We start from the raw sequence: 19,626 nt of genomic DNA on the forward strand, positions 1-19,626 counted from the left end.
ATTAACTCTGGATTAGCTGCAACTCTTTTAAGTACATGCTCCTTTGGAGAAAGAGCTTTATTTACAGAGTAGAGCATATGTGGCAAAGAAAAGGGGAGAAATGGATGGAGCGGACAGTGAGATGTGGGGTGGGTAATGATCTCAATATCCCTCTGAAAATACTGTAACGCATGTTTTCTTAGCCTGACTTTTCATGTTGGTAGGAAACTAATACATCATTTTTCTGAATCATAATTAAATAGAAGCTATCTGGTTCCATTAAATAATCTACCTTGATACTGATAGGAGACATTTCACTAGCTTACTCTTTATTAACCTCTCTAATTTTCTTCTTGGTTTTATGGAACTGTTAAGATTTGAACTCTTCAGTCCAGGCAGAGAAGTCATAGCTTTAAGGTGTTCATTTCAGAGTAATACTTGCTTACATCAACCTTCCTTTACTGCTTTAATTTTAAAATCTGTGTTAGTATTTTAGTGGCATGATAATATAATAGTTTTTCCCCCAAATCTCATCCCAACCCTCTTGCCTCTGCCCCTACCTAGTAAATTAAAAGTATGTAGAGACTTCTCTCTTTGACCCCAAATAAGGAAAGTCTTCCTTCAAACGAAAAATTTTCAAGTAAACCCCAGTACATAAAAGGGTAGCTGTTCTGGTGGGAGTGTGTTAAGGGTTCTGGAGTCTTCTCAGTCCCAGGCCTGTCCTTCCCCCATTGGGTGGTGTCTGCCAGGGCAACCCCTTGAAATCCCTGGGACCATTTGGAGTAATTTGATCCAGAAATATTTAGAATTAGTATAATTTTAGAGCTGAAAAAGACTTTTTTTTTTTAATTTAAAGATTTTTATTTACTTATTTAACAGAGAGAGAGAGAGAGCACAAGTAGGCAGAGCGGCAGACAGAGGGAGAGGGAGAAGCAGGCTTCCCACCGAGCAGGGAGCCCGATGCGGGGCTCGATCCCAGGACCCTGGGATCATGACCTGAGCCGAAGGTAGCCGCTTAACGACTGAGCCACCCAGGCGCCCCTGAAAAAGACTTTTAATCCAAGATTTCCCAGACTTGACTGTTCGTGACTATCCTGTGGAATGCTTGTTAAAAATAGATTTCTAGACTTTACTCCAGACTAATATTACGTTCATTATCCTGTAGGATTAAGTGGCCTGAGAAGCTGTGCTAGCCACTGCTCTAAGTGATCATTGTAAATAGTTAGGTGTGAGAAACCTTCTCCTCTTGTCAGTTGAGGAAACTGAGCTGCAGTGAACTGGAGTAAGTTTCTCAGGCCGGCTTGTTTAGTTTTAGCTTCTTTAAAGAAATTATATCTTCCTGGCTTAAATACTGCACTGAGGAATCACAAATTAAGTCTTTGATCATTTTAGCCCAATTGAAGCTGAAAGGAGGAACCTTTTACTAGTAAGAATGACCTTTAAGCTAATTCAAGGGAAGGAAAGAATGGAATAATAAATATAGAGAGAGGCTGGCCCTGATTTACTACCAACATGAAATATTAGCCATGAGGAGTAGCAGACACAGGGAAGTTAAAGAGCTTTTCAAGCTTTTTTTATGAGTGACTCTCTGAGTCACTCAGAATTTTCATATCATTCTTTTCAGAAGCTGAAAAATAATCTCAAAGCAAACAAACAAAAAACAACCAAACAGTGGTAACGAGATAATACAAAACAAAACAAACGTAGCCAAATTTAATTAGCCATACCACTATTTCCTACATCCAACTTAGCTGTTTATACATATGCCTCTATCTACATTTTTCTTTCATATGCTTTATTTAGTGTCTAAACACTGCTGTTGTGTGTGGTCATCATGGATAATTTTAAATTGAACAGCGAAGTGAGGAAAATACAGATTCAGAAGGGCATGCTACTGCTGTTCTGGAGATGGAGTTAGGTTAGAGCACAGCGAGTAGGACCATTCATTCAGTGAATCTGCAAATGTTTGTTGATCACCTGTGTGTGCCAGGCCCTTGCTAAGTACTGGGAACACAGTGGTCCCTATATATGTAGCTTGCAGACCAGTAGAAATGTCTTGTTTATACTATGAGTTTATAGAATTGCCTTATTATAGTGACCTAATGCTTTGTTTTTGATGGTGATGTGTTGCTTAACACTGATTAAAAATGATGCTAAAATAAAGTATCTATATTCTTTGAAACGAACTTCTCCAACAATACAAAATGACATATCACTTACCTATAGCCGCTTAACGACTGAGCCACCCAGGCGCCCCTGATCTATAACCCCGCAGCACGATTTTTCCTCACCTTCTAATACCAGAGTTAAAAGTTTTTTTCAAAAGTAATATTTTGCTTTAACTAATTGGTTTCTTTTCACCTGTCAGTAGTTATTCTTGGCAAGGAACTCTAAATTTCATGTAGTTTTCGATTATGATTGTTTTCTTTTTTTCTACTGGACATTTAAATATTAGAGGAGATTTAGCAGGTAAACCAAAAAATTAGTAAATGCAGTAACAAAGAAAGCCAGTTAGTATTCCTGTGCTATTATTTATTTTACTTACGAAGTTTTAAAAATATCTGAATGTTTTAACATGAGGATGCATTTGTTGCAGGTTATTGACCCGGTGGCCCCACGATATGTTGCATTACTGAAGAAAGAAGTGATTCCAGTGAATATCCCTGAGGCTCAGGAGGAGATGAAAGAAGTAGCCAAACACCCAAAGGTCACCTGACACTTTCACCAGTGTTATTCTTAGAAGGAGCAAGACACTAAAAGGGAAAATGTGGTTTGGGGCAATAGCATGGTTTTGAGATCGTTTTTTATTCAACATTATTTGTCAGGATTTTGATACTAATTAAGGGTTTCTTGCTGAAGCAATTTATTCTAGTAATAATCCACACCACATCTCAGAACTTTTACACTCTGTGCCTATTTTTTTTTTATTCTGTAGAGATATCCTATAATAAAAGTTTATCTTTTCCTGGAGTCATTTTAAAAGATGATACTATAATTCATGCTCTTTATGGGGAAGCTGAGGTGCAGTCTCTGTTAACTGGGTTATTCATTGTTGCCTTTGTCTTTAAGCCAAAACATTAGACCTAGTAATGTTGAATCACAATTTTTTTTTTTTAAATAAGCTTCATGCCCAATGTGGGGCTTGAACTCATGACCCTGAGATCAAGAGTCACACGCTGTACCGATTGAGCCAGCCAGGTGCCCTTTGAATAACAGTTTTCGTCCAGAATCTATCACACTGCCATTTAGTCTGTTTTAGAGAATATCAGTGAAGTGAGGATGAAATCTGTTCATCTAAATTCAGAATATAAATCTTAGATACAGATAGTAGGGAATTCCTCTTAGTTAAACCATAGTTGTTGTATTAGTTATGACTGCTTGATTGACAACTTTGAAGCAAAAATAGATCCTTTTATTCCAGCTTTGTGGTCGTCTATAAATACCTTCATTGTATAATGGAGATTCATAGACTAACTCACCCATACAATAGGCTAGTATACTCATAACCTTACTCATAACTATGGTATGTTCACAGACTAAGTCACATATAAAATAATATGCATCTAAGTTGTAGCCTTATGTGATTGCCTTTCTATATGACATTGGCTGTTTTTAACTTTAAAGATTTGAGTTGTTTTAAGGGGACTCCTAATAAGATTTGAAAAGAGTATGTATCTATGATTGATTTGGCTTTGCCTTTATCTTACATCTGATTGGTTCAACCAGGTGATGGTGCTATCTATGTATCATGTCACCCACTACAGTTAGCGTAATTGTGAAGCTTACTGAATGCTTTGAAACTTGAATGGCGAGGATAAAATGTTCTAAGGTGCTTATTTGTTAAAGTGATCGTTGTGTTCAGATAGCTTAGTTAATAGTTACACGAGTAATAAAGGATAAGTAGTAAAGGACCAATTGATTTGGAGACACTCTTTCAATGATAACTGGATTGCTCAGTGTGATCTTTGGAATCTTTGTTACCATTTTCCTCACAAAGTGTTGTAGATTTAGCCTGTTAGCATTCTTTTCTGAGCCCAGCAGAATATAGGTCGATACAGCATACTAATTTTTCTCAAATGCATTGGTACATTTATTGAACAGTTATTAAACACATGCTATGTAACATTTATTTCAAAAAATCTTAGACTGGGCTTCTTTTGAAGTCCGTCAAACAAAAACTGAAAGTTAACACACTGTTCTTTTTATTCTCCAGATCTTTTTTCTTCTTTATGTAATATACACTGAAAAGAGAAAATTTATCTGTCTATACAAATATGACGCTCTTCGTCTTCTAAAAGATGAAAGGTCCACCATTTCCTGCTGTGGTGACATCTGTTGTCCTGTAATGTTTTACAGCCACTGATGAGTGACTTCCTTTTCTCCTTTGCTGCCAAGCATTAGTGACATTCTGAGGACAGCAAAGCAGATTCTGGTTGGAGGGACACCAAAGACAAATACTGTCTTAGCTCTGAAAACAAAGAATTTTAGGCTGGAAGTAATTTTAGGGACAGCTCAACAGCTCACTTCATCTGACTCCCATTAGCATTATTGGTCAGGTGACTGACCACCTGTCACAGAGCCGGGGTTCAACACGTTTGGTTAAAGAATGAAATGAATGAATATATAAATTTGTATGCTGCATTCAATAAGCTGTTTCAATCAACATTCTCTCTCTCTCTCTTTTTTTTTTAATAATCAGAATCCTGATGTTGGCTTGAAGCCGGTGTGGTACAGTCCTAAAGTTTTCATTGAAGGGGCTGATGCAGAGACATTGTCAGAAGGGGAGATGGTTACCTTTATAAATTGGGGCAACATCAACATTACTAAAATAAACAAGTAAGAACTTTTCGTCTGTTTTTATTAAATATGGAAGGGAATTCTTGTTTATTCACTTACTAAAAATGACCAGATTTAGACTCATTCGTTTTTCCAACTGGTAAATCTGCTCAGGCGTAGAAACTGCCAATTCTGGACACACAGCAAATTTCTTTTCCGTATGTGTTCCAGTTTATTAATCTTGGGATATGTTTTGCTTGTGATGTTGCAAATTACTGTGTCTAGATGTAAAAAAAAAGTTCTAATGCTTACGGGTCCCTTTTTGTCATCTAATTCTCGTTGTACAGTTGCCTGGGGAAGGGGTCCTTTGGACAGAATTTGTATATATAACATTCTTTATTCTAAAATCTGCTTTAAAATTAATTGTTTTGTGATGAATATGAACTTTCTAGTTATTATAGTGTGCTACACTTGTTAGTTTGTTCTTAAGATCACATAAATGGAACATAGTATGCTAATAAAATTAATTTGTATAAACTCTGAAATCTGAATTGTCCAGTCATTACATATGATTTCAAGTAATTGTTAAATGTTTAAAAATACAATACTTTACATTTTTTAATGTTTAATTCAGATGACTTTAAAATTTGTAAATATGTTCATGTTCTTCATCAGATGTGTGTGCATCTGTTCTCCAGTAGTTTATGTTTTATTCATCTCTTAACCAATATATGTCTGGAACATATTAGAAGTTCAAATAAATGTTTGCTTTGACATTTTTCCAAAGAAAATTCCTAGCCATTTATTACAAGTGTAGGACAAATAATGCATTTATGACAATTATGGTTTTCTTTAAACACCTTTTGATCTTATATCTAGAAATGCAGATGGAAAAATTGTATCTCTTGATGCAAAATTGAATTTGGAGAACAAAGACTACAAGAAAACCACGAAGATCACGTGGCTGGCAGAGACGGCACATGCTCTTCCTATTCCTGCAATCTGTGTCACTTACGAGCACTTGATCACAAAGCCAGTGCTGGGAAAAGATGAGGACTTTAAGCAGTATGTCAACAAGAACAGTAAGGTAGCCTTCTAAAAGAAACCATGTTTCTTTTTTCCTTGTTATATAAACTTTTTTAGAATTTTAAAATTACTTTTAAGTATTTGGTTTTCAAGTAAAATGGAAAAGATCTGTAAAATTTTGTTAAAATGAAAAGATGTGTGAAAGAGTGATGTTTCCATTTTACTGAAGATTGGAGCTGAAACACAATGCAGTTAAGGAACTTGCTTATGCTTAAGTGCTGTGCTGCTATGCCTCTCAGCTAGGTCTCTCTGTGCTTTTCGCACTGCAGCTCATATTGGTGGTGGGAAACTCACTTATATGTGCAGGGATACCAATCATGTTGGTTGAAAGGTTTCCTGAAGTTCATCAGTTTGTCAATTTTAACTTTTAAAAATACTGTATATGTAATTGTTTACTTCTTTACTGTTTCACTGCATCTGCTTAAGTAGTAAAGTTTTTAACATATCTTTAAGAGTATTCCACCTTCTGGAAAGACAACTTATATTTTAGAGTTGTTTTCAGTGCTCTGATTTCTAAGCACAGGTGTATTTTGGTCTTTATCATCTTTACAGCATGAAGAGCTAATGCTGGGGGATCCCTGCCTTAAGGATTTGAAAAAAGGAGACATTATACAACTCCAGAGAAGAGGATTCTTCATATGTGATCAGCCGTATGAACCTGTTAGGTAAGTAAATGTCATTGAGCATTTAAATGAAAATGCTTAACATTCTTACAGTAAATAAGATTTAAAAATCACATTTCTTTTTTTTTTTTAATTTTTTTTATTCTTACATTACATCATTAGTTTTAGATGAAGTGTTCCATGATTCATTGTTTGTGCATAACACCCAGTGCTCCATGCAGAATGTGCCCTCCTCAATACCCACCACCAGGCTAACCCATCCTCCCACCCCCCTCCCCTCTAGAACCCTGTTTGTTTTTCAGAGTCCATCGTCTCTCATGGTTCGTCTACCCCTCCGATTTCCCCCGCTTCATTCTTCCCCTCCCGCTACCCTCTTCTTCTTCTTCTTTTTTTTTTTTTCTTAACATATATTGCATTATTTGTTTCAGAGGTACAGATCTGAGATTCAACAGTCTTGCACAATTCACAGCGCTTACCAGAGCACATACCCTCCCCAGTGTCTATCACCCAGTCACCCCATCCCTCCCACCCCACCCCCCACCCCAACCCTCAGTTTGTTTCCTGCAATTAAGAATTCCTCATATCAGTGAGATCATATGATACATGTCTTTCTCTGTTTGACTTATAAAAATCACATTTCTACCAAAATTCTGTACCTGATAATCCTCTATTCAGTTTGATATTTGCCTTTTATATTTAATATTTGAAACTTTATAGTAACAAGCAATAACTTTGAAACAGCATAATAACGAATTATTCATTTCTAAAATTAAACTGTCTTATAATTCATCTTCATGTAATCCAAGTAAAAGAAAAAAATTTCAGTATGTCTTTGGGTGAAAATTATTACTATTACCTTCTTCTTTATAGCGTATTTTCATTAGATTGTATTGTAGAATATAAATAATGCAGCAGGTACATTTAGAGGAAAATAGTAAATTGTATCTCAATAAAGCTATTATTTAAAAATGTTGAAGCAATATATAGGATCCTATTGTTACTAAATTCTTCTCTTTTTATTTTCACTTGAGCTTTTACTACAAAATTTGAAGAAATCATTTGCTCATGAATAGTCTCAGGGGCAGTGGATTTTGCTAATTACTGTACTTTTTAGAATTGGGAAATTCTTTTTTTTTTTTAAAGGTTTTATTTATTTATTTGAGACCGAGAGAATGAGAGAGGCAGAGAGCACATGAGAGGGAGGAGGGTCAGAGGGAGAAGCAGGCTCCCCGCCAAGCAGGGAGCCCGATGCGGGACTCGATCCTGGGACTCCAGGATCATGACCTGAGCCGAAGGCAGTCGTTTAACCAACTGAGCCACCCAGGCGCCCCTAGAATTGGGAAATTATTATGTTTTATAGAAATTCTCCTGTTTATAAGCAGATTCGGTGTGGTATGGAGATGCATTTGCTTTCAGTCACGAACGAGCACCCACTAGTGCCATTTCTGGTAGCAGGCAGAGTAGCTGCACTTTTGTCCTGGAGTTAGCGTGTTTTTATCTATAAAAGTTCTTAAACTGGAAGGTTATAATTAGTACTGAGAATTTTTATTTATCCATTGTTTTTAAACTACTCTGAAGAGCTTCTGATTTGAATAATAAGAGAATGGACTGTTTATACTTTGAGAAGTATTAACGTGGTGCCATTGAATTAATCTAGGAATTCAGTTTTAATTACTGCCACATAATTTTGTTGAAATGAACTTTTTTTGGCCCTCTGTTTTCTCTTTAGCCCATATAGCTGCAAAGAAGCCCCATGTGTTTTGATATACGTTCCTGATGGACATACAAAGGAAATGCCAACATCTGGGTCAAGGGAAAAGACCAAGGTAGAAACAACAAAAAATGAGGTAAACATTGACTTTCATGGATATGTCTCTAATCAACCATCTTTTTACGCCAGGATTTGGAATCTTTCTTTACAAGTGGTTGTCTGTCTTACTGTTGACATTGAAGAGGACAGTGGCTCTTAGTTTGGGGGTTTTGTTGTAGTCTTGTCCTTTCCTGTAAGTTTTCAGAATACCTTGCAGAATAAGATTTTTTAGATTTATTATATGAAAAATTGAGAAAGAGTAGTTTAATTTAGAATGATTCCCCCCCCCCACCAGTATTGCTGCAGTAGTTGCTTTTCTTTTTACATACTTTTTTAATTTTTAAAGTAATCTCTACACCCAGGGTCAGGCTCAAACTCACAACCCTGAGATCAAGAGTCACACACTCCACTGACTGAGACAGCCAGGCACCCCAAATCCTTTTTTTTTTTTAAGATTTTATTTATTTGACAGAGACACAGTGAGAGAGGGAACACAAGCACGGGGAGTGGGAGAGGGAGAAGCAGGCTTCCCTCCGGAGCAGGGAGCCTGATGTGGGGCTCGATCCCAGGACCCTGGGATCATGACCTGAGCCAAAGGCAGACGCTTAATGACTGAGCCACCCAGGCACCCCGCCCCCCCATTTTCTTTTTAATATCCTATCTGCTTTAGTCAGGAGCATCGTGTAGAGCTGAAGAGTACATTGAGCACCACCTATTGTTAGCTACTTACTTTATACGTGGAAAAAGAACAGGAGAAATCCCTTGCCCAAGATAACAAAAGTTTTTTTTTTTTTTTTAAGATTTTATTTATTTATTTGACAGAGACAGAGAGGGAACACAAGCAGGGGGGAGTGGGAGAGGGAGAAGCAGGGTTCCCACTGAGCAGGGAGCCCGATGTGGGGCTTGATCCCAGGACCCTGGGATCATGGCCTGAGCCACCTAGACGCCCCACAAAAGTTGTTATTGACAGAGTCAGGACAGTGACCAGGCTTTCTGGTTCCCTGACTATACTTTTCTGTCAAACTCCAGTGCCTCTGAGAGAAGAGGTTCAGAAAGGAGAGCAAGAATAGGAACTGCTAGGATGTGGGTGAGAGGAAATTGTGTCACTTCCTGCCTTTTTCTTTTTCTTTCCTCTTGTGGATAATGCTTAATCTCTATGCTTAGAATGAGTTCGGAATCTGCCCAGCAGTCAGGGTTGGGAGGGACATTCCAGATGGAGACACCGCTTCCCTAGGAGACAGGGTGTGGATTTGAGAGCTGGAGACATGGTTAGAGAATGAGGGGGTCTGTAGTGTAGGCAAAGGTCTTCAATCTTCCTCAATTCACACAGTACGCTTGGTTTCTTGCTCATTTCTCCATGGCACCCATGGGCTAACTGAAATTCCTAACAGTTCTCTTTGTTAAGTAGTTAAGTTAGATAAATGTTCATATGCCAGTAGTCATTTGAAGAAATAATACACATAAGTTGAAAGAGAAGAAAAATTTTATTCTTAAAAGATTGTGTTCTTAAATTTAAATATTTTAATTTTTATTTCATTCTTAAAGTGATATACTAATCAAAAGAAAAAAATAATACCAGGGCACCTGGGTGGCTCAGTCGGTTAAGCATCTGCCTCCGGCTCAGGTCATGATCCCCTGTCGGATTGAACCCTGTGTCAGGCTCCCTGCTCAATGGCTTCTCCCTCTCCCTCTGCCTGCTACTCCCCTAGCTTGTGTACTCTCTCTCTCTCTCTAATGAATAAATAAATCTTAAAAAAGAAAAAATATTTCTTGAATCTTGGACTCAGATTGGATACTACCCTACTAATTTCCTGTTCCATAGTGATTTTCCTGTAGTATTTGATTTTAGTACAGCAGCTGTGGAAATTGTAGTTTTGCAAAGATAGGACATCGTCGAAAGGAATGTAACATACTCTAATGTTAAAATTGAACCATCCTGAGTAGTACATGCCGTGTTTGTCAACCCTATGAATTTACTGTGGCCCCCTCGGGCACCTTGATGCATAGTTTGGGATCTATAGATGTTGGGTTGGCATTGACTATTTGGCAACAGTGTAGAAGATATTTTGGCAGGTGGATTGGAAGTAGGATTAGAAGATGTGATAAGTGGTCAGGGAGCCAGAGGATGAGAGCAGGGAAGATAAAAGTAGGACATGAATTCAGGAAGTAGAATCAGTAAGACAGTAAGTCCTAATTTTGTGTGGTTGAATGGGTAAATAAATGATAAATCACTTGAGCTAGGGAAGACAGACGCACATCATATTAGGTATGAATTTGGAACTGTTTATAGTGGGAATGTCATGACTTGAGCTTTTAATTTACACAAATTAAATACTATGTGATCTCAGCCAGTCAGCTCAGTCGGTTAAGCATCTGCCTTCGGCTCAGGTCATGATCCCAGGGTCCCAGGATCAAGCCCTGCATCAGGCTCCTTGCCAGTGGGGAGCCTGCTTCTCTCTCTCCCTCTGCCCGCTGCTCCCCTTGCTTGTATGCTCTCTTTCTCTGTCAAATAAATAAATAAAATCTTTAAAAATAAATAAATAGGGCAGTTTTCAAACTTTTTAGTTTCAAGACCCTATACATGCTTAAAAATGATTGAGGGCCCTTTTTATGTGGGTTATATTTATGAGTATTTGTTACACTAAAAGTTAAAATTGACAAGTTTTTCAAAGAATTTATTCATTTTATTTTATTTATTTACTTTTTGAGCGAGAGAGAATGAGAATGGGGGTACTCAAGGTGGAGAGGTCTGAGAGAGAGAATCTTAACACACGATGTGGGAGATGTGGCTCCCCAGGCCTTCATTGGTCCCACTTACCATCAGTACCTCACACCTTCCACGTATCCTGTAAAGAAGTTAGGGTAATGCTGTAAGTTTTTGTTTTTTTGTGTTTTTTTTTCAAATTTTTATTTAAATTCTAGTTCGTTAACATATAGTGTAATACTGGTTTCAGAAGTTTGTGTATTCTTAAGAAACTTTATGTCCTACAAAGTGGCAATACTAAAAATAACAGGGCTGTTTTTTTTAGAAAAAATAGGGTTGGTGCAGAACACTAAGAATCTGTATATCTCCTGTAGTTTCAGTCAAGTGGTGGCTGGTTGGCAGTCATCGAAGGCTCTATTAGCCTGGACATCCACAGTGGCTCACTCACATGGGTGGCAGTTGATGCCAACTGTTGGCTAGGAAGGGGGAAATGTCTCACAAAGCAGCTTCAAGTGACCTCTTTAGCGTGGTGTCAGGGTAGTGAGACTTTGTATATGACAACTCAGGGCTCCAGAAGTGAGTGTCCAGTAGACATGATCGAAGCAGCATTGCCTTTTATGTTTTAACCTTGAAAATCTCACATAGTGTCATTTCTGCCATGCTTGTGGTCCAAGCACTCATAAGCTTGCCCAGATTCAAGGGGAGGGGCTAGACCCCCGTCTTGATGCAGGGAGTGTCAAAGTTTGTGGATAGGTTTTGGAACCTGCACAAATCCTTATAGAAATTTAAGTACAGTTGACTAGCATTGGTATCCAGCACTGCAGGCAGCCTTAAGCCTTAGGGCTAATGCTCTCTCCCTTGATATGTAGGTCTTTGAGGGTGTTTGCCTCTAACAGAGAGCAGTGTCATCAGAATTAAAGTCTGACTCAGCGTGGATCCTGCCTAATCCTTTTTTTTTTTTTCCTTTCTTGTTTTTAAAGCCCAGGAGGATAGCTCTTTGAAAGTCCTTTATCTGCACTTGCACCTTCATTAGATGGCTTAATGTTATGGTGAACAATGTTTTTAAAGTACCACCTGCACTCAAGGAAGCCACTCTTTTTTAGATTTTATTTATTTGAGAAAGAGAGGGAGAGAGCACAAGTGGGGTGAGGGAGAAGCAGACTTCCCACTGAGCAGAGAGCCTGACATGGGGCTTGATCCCTGAACCCTGGGATCATGACCTGAGCCGAAGGCAGACGCTTAACCGACTGAGCCACCAGGTACCCCAAGGAAGGCACTTCTAAAGCTTTCTCTTTTAATTGTGAGAAAGCTTTTTCCTGTATGCTTCTTTGACATCAAACATTAATATTCTGGGAGAAATCACTACAAGGTGGTGTGATTTTTCAGTGTTACCCTAATACCTTTAATACTGTTTCCCTGTTTACCAGGCATGAATGAGTCAGTTCAGGTTATCAAAAGTAAGTGTAACAGAACAGAATGTATATGTTTTTGATATAGAATGGCTCCATTTATTGTATTCTTGCTTTACCATATATATTATGCATTTATATGTGCATATTAACATTTATGGTTGAATATTTTAAAGGAGTAATTTTGAATATATGTGGGTTGTTTTTTTTTTAAGATTTTATATATCTGTTTTTTAATAATCTCTACACTCAGTATGGGGCTTGAACTCACAACCCTGAGATTAAGAGTCACATGTTCTACCAACTGAGCCAGCCAGGCACCCCAAACGTATGTGGTTTTTGACTTACATGTTGATTTCAGAACCTGACCCTCATGGAAAATGCAACTCTGATGTAGCTTGCAGTGCTCCTTAGCTAACCAGGTAAAGATGTCTGAAAAGACCATTCAGAATGCTGGGCCTGGGATCAGGACAGAGTTCCAGAGTAGAGATGAAACATTTTGGAGTTAATACACATGACTCATGAATATGGATTAAGTGGAAGCCATTAAAGAAAAATGTCATGGGGAAGGTATGATCGTGAGCTGGGTTTTAAATTTAGAAGGGTGTCAGTAGGGTGGAAAGCTTTCTAGGCAGAAGGAAAGCATGACATTAAGAATAAAAAATAGCATAGTTATTCACTACCCAAAGATCATTTTAGTGAACATATCTCTAGGTTTATTGCATATACTTATATATAATCATATGCCTGGAAATATATAATTTTATACAAAAATGGAATCGTTCCATAGTAATGAGTTAAAATTATATCTCAGTATTTCTTGGAGGACTTGCTTGTCATCAATCTAGATATCTTTTAAAAAAATTAATAATTCCTGAAACTTATTAATATTCACTTTTTCTCAGCCTTTGTAACTAAAAGCTTTAAGCAGATTTATTACCTTTTATTTTCCCATCACACTGATGGGGTCAAAACAGTCACTTTTCTTTTATAGTTAAAACCAGAAACAGCTTATGTAACTAATTCAAGTTCACACAGCTAGTATGTGGTGGAACAATGATTTATTCTCAGATCTTTTGGATATGTCATAATTTCTTTAATCCCCTAATGGTAAGGATTTAGGTGATTTTCAGTTTTTTACTATAATAAAAATGCTTCAGTGCATATCCATGTACCTCTACCTTTGTTTACTTCTGTCATTTTTCATTAGGATAAATTTTTAGGAATGAGATTATTTACTTAAACTTTTTAAGGGATTAAAACTTAATTTTATAGCATGAAATGTTATATGACAATTCGATATAATTTTGTGAGAGGACATTTAACATGAATTAATTATTTCACTTTTGGTTTTCTTCCTTTGTAGCCGACTACTCCTTTTAAGGAAAGACCAGGTCCTTCCTTGGATAATACTTGTGCTCCATCTGAGGATTCCTTGGTCCTTTACAACAGAGTGGCTGCTCAAGGGGATGTGGTTCGTGAATTAAAAGCCAAGAAAGCAGCAAAGGAAGATATAGATGCAGCTGTAAAACAGCTTTTGGCTTTGAAAGCTGAATATAAGGAGAAAACTGGCCAGGAATATAAACCTGGAAATCCTCCTGCGGTGGTACAGAATGTTTCTTCTATGTCATCAGCAAGTATTGTGGAAAGTAGATCTCTCTATGATGAAGTTGCTGCACAAGGGGAGGTGATTCGTAAACTGAAAGCTGAAAAAGCCCCCAAGGTCAGTATGCTGGAACCAGTCAAGACAACACTGTGAGGAAGCTCATGAACTCAGATGGTTTAGGGTCGCTGTAGTCTCATCTTTTAAGACATATTGTATATAGACTGCTTGAATATTTTGGCAGAACAGTCCACACTTACTGATACCTGCTATGTGCCAAGCTCTGGAAATATTAACAAGAAGCAGCTCACCATCTAGTATGGGGGAGGGTATCAGGGAGGAAATACACACACTGTAATCCACGTGCTATGACTGTAATCCTCTGTGATATGTGAATTGTTCTCAAAAGCATCTGTGGTTGTAAGTGGCAGGGAAGGAAGAAACTATTCGTAAAGGATATTTAAAATAGTCCTGAGGTAGAGGAAGCCCTTTATGCGTGAACAAAGTTCAGAGAAAGTGCTCTTTAAGTAGTAGATTCATGCTTCTCGGCCTTCATTGTACATCAGAATTACTAGAGAGCTTGCTAAAACACAGATTGTAGGGTTCCACCTCTTGAACTTCTGCTTCAGCAAGTCCGGAGTATGGAGAGAGTATGCATTTGTAGAAAGTTGTCCAGGAGAAGCTGGTGCTGCTGGCCTGGGGCCGGGTATGGAAGACGTGCACCAGCAGAGGCAGAGAGATATGAAGGTTTGAGGAATATTCAGGGAATAATGGGGCGTTAAGACGTTTTTGACCAGTGACCATTTCCAGTTCTTCATAGGGGTACCCTCAAGTGATACGAACTTTGACTGAAGTATACATTTTATTCTTGTTTTAATTACATCTTTATGCAAAACATTTAGCCAAGTGAGTGGTAGCATGGAGTGTGGAATAGGATTGTTTGTTGTAAAAGACAAAAGGAAAGGCATCTATGATAGAGAAAGGTCATATATTTTTAATTTTAAAGATTTTATTTATTTATTTTAGAGAAAGGGTGCGAATGGTGGGACAGAGGCAGGGGAGGAGGGAGAGGGGCAAGCAGATTCCTGCTGAGCTCAGAGCCTGGTGTGGGGCTCAATCTCGCTACCCTGAGATCATGACCTGAGCTGGAACCAAGAGTCAGATGCTTCACCAACCGAGCCACCCAGGCTCCCTGAGAAAGGTCATATTTAATAATCAAGATACGCAGTTCTATTCAAACAGTAGTGTAGTTCTAAAACATGACCAAAATGGGTAGTGCTATAACTAGATATAATTCAGTCCCTCATAAGCTTCCAAAAATTACAGACTCTTGACTGTGACATGAACACAGAGGTATAGTGAACCCTTGGACTTGACTTCTGTGACTAGAGGAGATTTGTTCTTGTCAGGGGATCTGTTATCCCATCAGCATCCTGGGCTTTGGTTGGAGAAGAATGGATTAAGAGGTTACAATTTCCTCATCTCATTAACAAGTTGCTAGGCATCTGACTGGGAACCGTGCCCCTAAGATTGATTCTTTCATGGACGTTTGACCTCTGCTGAAGAGGGAAAATGCTTTGGGGAGATCTTGGGGTTTTGTTCCAGAAGTTAGTATTTTTCTCTCCATTGTGAGGTACGGAAAAATCTTTTCTCTTTAGTGAGCCTGTTGGAAGTCCTGCAGAGCTATGATGATCTTCAAATAGCTCTGCTTCTAGGAATAAAGCCTGTAGCCTAGGATGTAAATCCTTGATATTTCCTGCCCTTCAGCGAGTTTAAGAGTATTTTTCACTCTGGAGATCAGACACAAGCTATGGACCCCTTTCTAGATGTAATTTGAGGGGAGGGGCTGTGGTCTTTAAATTCCTTCATTCTGAGTAGAGTATGTTGAGATTCTGTGCTGAGTCTTGGTCAGGACGTCATGTGTGGGGTAGTAACAGCTGCAACCAGCTATGCCTCCCATCTCACTGGGTCAGTGGATTATATTCTACTTCCTGGGATGGCATGGTCAAGCTTATGAAAAGTCAGCCTGTGGGTTAAAAAAACCCTAAATTTCTTTGGTAATTAGGCAGCTACTTTTATTAGGTACTTTCTGATAATGATAAATGTGATACTGAAATGAATCTTTGATTTAACCTACATTTACTGAAGGCGTACAGTGTACCATATCTGTGTTTCAAAATATTGCTTACATTTTTTTCTTCCCTGAATGCTAAGAGTGGTAAATAGTGCTCTCTCCTGATCTAGAGAATCAACCCAGTTACTAGGAACGGAAGTATTTTTTAGACTACATCTGGCACCGTGTACTGTACACAGTTACTATTTTCACATTTAATCCTCACAAAAACCATGTTCAGTAATGTTCAAATAATTCTTTTTTTAAGATTGTATTTATCTGAGAGCACAGAGGAAGAGTGAGAGGGAGAAGCAGACTCCCCACTGAGCAGAGAGCCCAATGTGGGGTTCGATCCCAAGACCCTGAGATCATGACCCGAGCTGAAGGCAGACACTTAACCGACTGAGCCACCCAGGCGCCCAATACTTCTTTTTTTATTTGTTGGTTTTTGTAACCAGTGAGAAACTGTGAATAGGAAAGTAATTTCCTGAAGTTTACAAAACCTAGATTCCAATTTTGCAGTCAGATCCCCAAGTTATTTCTCATTAGAGGTGATGGTAGTGGGGCATTGCATTATGAGCACCAGAGGATTATGGTTTTAACTAGTTTATTAATTTATTAAGCAAGTCTGTGCTTTTTTTTTTTTTTAAAGATTTTATTTATTTATTTGACAGAGACAGCAACAGCAGGAACACAAGCGGGGGGAGTGGGAGAAGGAGAAGCAGGCTTCCCGCTGAGCAGGGAACCCGATGTGGGACTCGATCCCAGGACCCTGGGATCATGACCTGAGCCGAAGGCGGCCGCTTAATGACTGAGCCACCCAGGCACCCAAGTCTATGCTTATTTTACATTAATAATTTATCTAAGCCTCTTAACCATTTCCTACAAAAGTAGTTCTTCTGTTAAGTCATGTTCAGTTGTAAAGAAGGTGATCAGCTGAGAATTTGTAGTTACAGGCTTCCATTAGAATTCTTCCTTCTCTATTTGTCCATTCTTCTGTCCTTCTCCCCACCTCCCTCCTGCTTCAGGATCAGATAGTAATTCTTCTGTGTAAGAACTTCTAAGCATATAGGGGCGCCTGCGTGGCTCAGTCGTTAAGCGTCTGCCTTCGGCTCAGTTCATGATCCCAGGGTCCTGGGATTGAGCCCCACATCAGGCTCTCTGCTCTGCGGGAAGCCTGCTTCTCTCTCTCCCACTCCCCCTGCTTGTGTTCCCTCTCTCTCGCTATGTCTCTCCCTGACAAATAAATAAAATCTTTAAAAAAAAAAAAAAAGAACTTCTAAGCATATAAAGGCAGAGTATAAGCAAAGGTGGGCAAGAGTGAAAACTTGGAAGTCTACCTTCAGTTCCTCCTTCAAGTCCACCTTCTGCTCCTCTTTCCTTTTTCCCTTGCTCAGTAGGTTGTTACAAAACAGTGGATCAGGCATATATAGTTGTGAGTTGCATATCTGAGAATACACCAAAGGTAAATAATTCTGAATGCTGAGTTACTTTAAAAATTGAAGTCACTTTTCAGATTTGAAATATTAACTTTCAAAGTTCAAAAGTTATAGTTTCAAAAAATAAAACTTTGATTTTGAACACAATTCTCTGATTTGAAATCTAAATGAATGCAGTTTAAACATGAAATTTTAGTATTGTTTTCTTGAAATGGGAGTCAGAAAATGGTAAATTAAGGGCTTTATGAAATACAACACTTTAAATTCTGGGATCAGGTTTGGCAAACTATGGCCTGCCCGTGTTTTGTAAGTGAAATTTATTGGGCTACAATTGCACTTTGTAGTTTACATACTGTCTAAGGCTCTTTTCGTGCTGTAGCTGCAGAGTCGAGTAGTTAGACTCACAAAGCCTACAATATTTTTTATGTGGCCCTGGCCCTTTATTGGAAAAGTCAGATGACCCATCCCCTAGAGGACAGAGATTTGAGGACTGCTATAGAACTGACTTTTTTAATTGAAGTAATAAATGGCAGCAAAATCAAATGATTATTATGTTAAATAGAAACAATAATTCACAGTTGTTTCGTCTTGTCATTAGCAGCTTCTTTTTGTCAGATTCCATCTGGGTGGCTGGGTGCTGGTCATCTTCTCCAGTTGTAACATTTGATTCATGGCACCTTGTATTTTATGCACCCATTAATTCAACTTAAATATTCTGCCCATCTTTGCCCTTTTATATTTTACACCAGTGTTTTTGGTTTTGAAAATCAAATCACAGCTTATCAGGAGAGGAAACACATCGTTATACCCCTTTGGTAAACAGGCTGTTCTAGAAAACCACTGCCCCTCACCCCCACCTCAAATAGCCTTAATTCTAAGGCCAAAAAATAAAGATTGCAGGGGGGAGAAAATCAGAAGAAACAAACCCATCCTTTCCCTTGACAGATTTTGAGCTTCCTATTTGGAATTTGTGTGTAATGGGTTTCTGCTATATCTGTATTTGGTGTTTAATACAAGCTTGCCTTTGCATTAAACAGGTATAAATCCATCCATCTTGTGAGACAGGACATTTCACAAGACTGACTACAGCTTAGGGATCGTCTAGGAAAATCTGAGGAGTTTGGCTAATTGATTTGTGTTAGAGAAAAGTAGCGGATACATTGTGATTTAGGTAAATGAACCCTGAGCCGAACTGAGAAACAGCAGAGCAGGTGTTCCCAACCCAGATTGACTCCAGAATCGGGGCCCTCTGTTCTGTTGGATTGACTCCTGGGATTGGGGTTCAGTAATTGGGCTGTTCCGTACAGGATTAGGCATTTAAGCTAAATACAGATTCTAATCAGTTGACTTAAAAAAAGCCAAACACCTTGCTTTGAAAACCTGTGAACTTTTAGTTCACTAAGTCTCCTAGCAGACTTTTTTATATGATACAAACTTCATTACTCCCCCTCCGCAACCTGGGAGAATTCCCTCTTTGGATTACTATTCATCTCCCACCCCCACCGAGTGAGAATCTGCATGGGGAGTGGTTATCGCTCATGTGTGCAGGTGTCCTCTGGGATAGGTTAAAAAAGGAGCGAAAGGTGGGAGAACATCTATAGAGTTGGGAAAAATAGATGAAGTCGGAAAAAAGTGTATTTTTAAAAAGCTCTCTTCACTGATAATTGAGGTGCTCAAGCCTTTCTGTTCTTACATTTAAAATGGTAATGTTCAGGTGTTTCTTCTTTAAGTTCTTTCCTTTCCCACGGAGAAATGTCTCCATCTAGTGGCTGCTGTCTAAATAGCTGTTGGGTGCGCCGTCTCGTTCTAAGTGTAACCGGGTGAGTCCTCGCCCATCTTTGGTCTGATTCTCAGGTCATGTGCACTTCCTCAAATTCCCATGTTAAATTCTCACGGAAGTGTTTTTTTGTAGGCTGTTTCCTTTCTCATTCATCTGCATCAACAATTATTTATTGAAATCTTTTCATGTTTGTATTGGCGTATGTTAGGTAAGTTTAAAACAGTTTTGTCCATTAAGAGTTTAAGATTTATCAGTACCTGCTTTGTAGGCTTCTGTTGTTTAATCTTATATCGAGTAGTACCAT

General features: G+C 38.5%; 1 protein-coding gene across 1 annotated transcript in view; it reads left to right on the top strand.

The window, feature by feature from the left end:
• The window catches only part of EPRS1 (glutamyl-prolyl-tRNA synthetase 1), a 67,286-nt gene that overhangs the window by 25,437 nt on the left and 22,223 nt on the right, over positions 1-19,626 (top strand). The window contains exons 13-18 of the mRNA XM_045876874.3: positions 2,576-2,686; positions 4,679-4,815; positions 5,635-5,842; positions 6,394-6,506; positions 8,194-8,311; positions 13,754-14,110. Of these exons, the coding sequence (XP_045732830.1) occupies positions 2,576-2,686; positions 4,679-4,815; positions 5,635-5,842; positions 6,394-6,506; positions 8,194-8,311; positions 13,754-14,110 (1,044 nt within the window). The remainder of the gene's footprint in view (positions 1-2,575; positions 2,687-4,678; positions 4,816-5,634; positions 5,843-6,393; positions 6,507-8,193; positions 8,312-13,753; positions 14,111-19,626) is intronic.

This window comes from Mirounga angustirostris, unplaced genomic scaffold (genome assembly GCF_029215605.1).
Source record: "Mirounga angustirostris isolate CCGP_5_RB_7025 unplaced genomic scaffold, mMirAng1.0.hap1 SCAF_6, whole genome shotgun sequence".
Lineage (NCBI taxonomy): Eukaryota > Metazoa > Chordata > Mammalia > Carnivora > Phocidae > Mirounga > Mirounga angustirostris.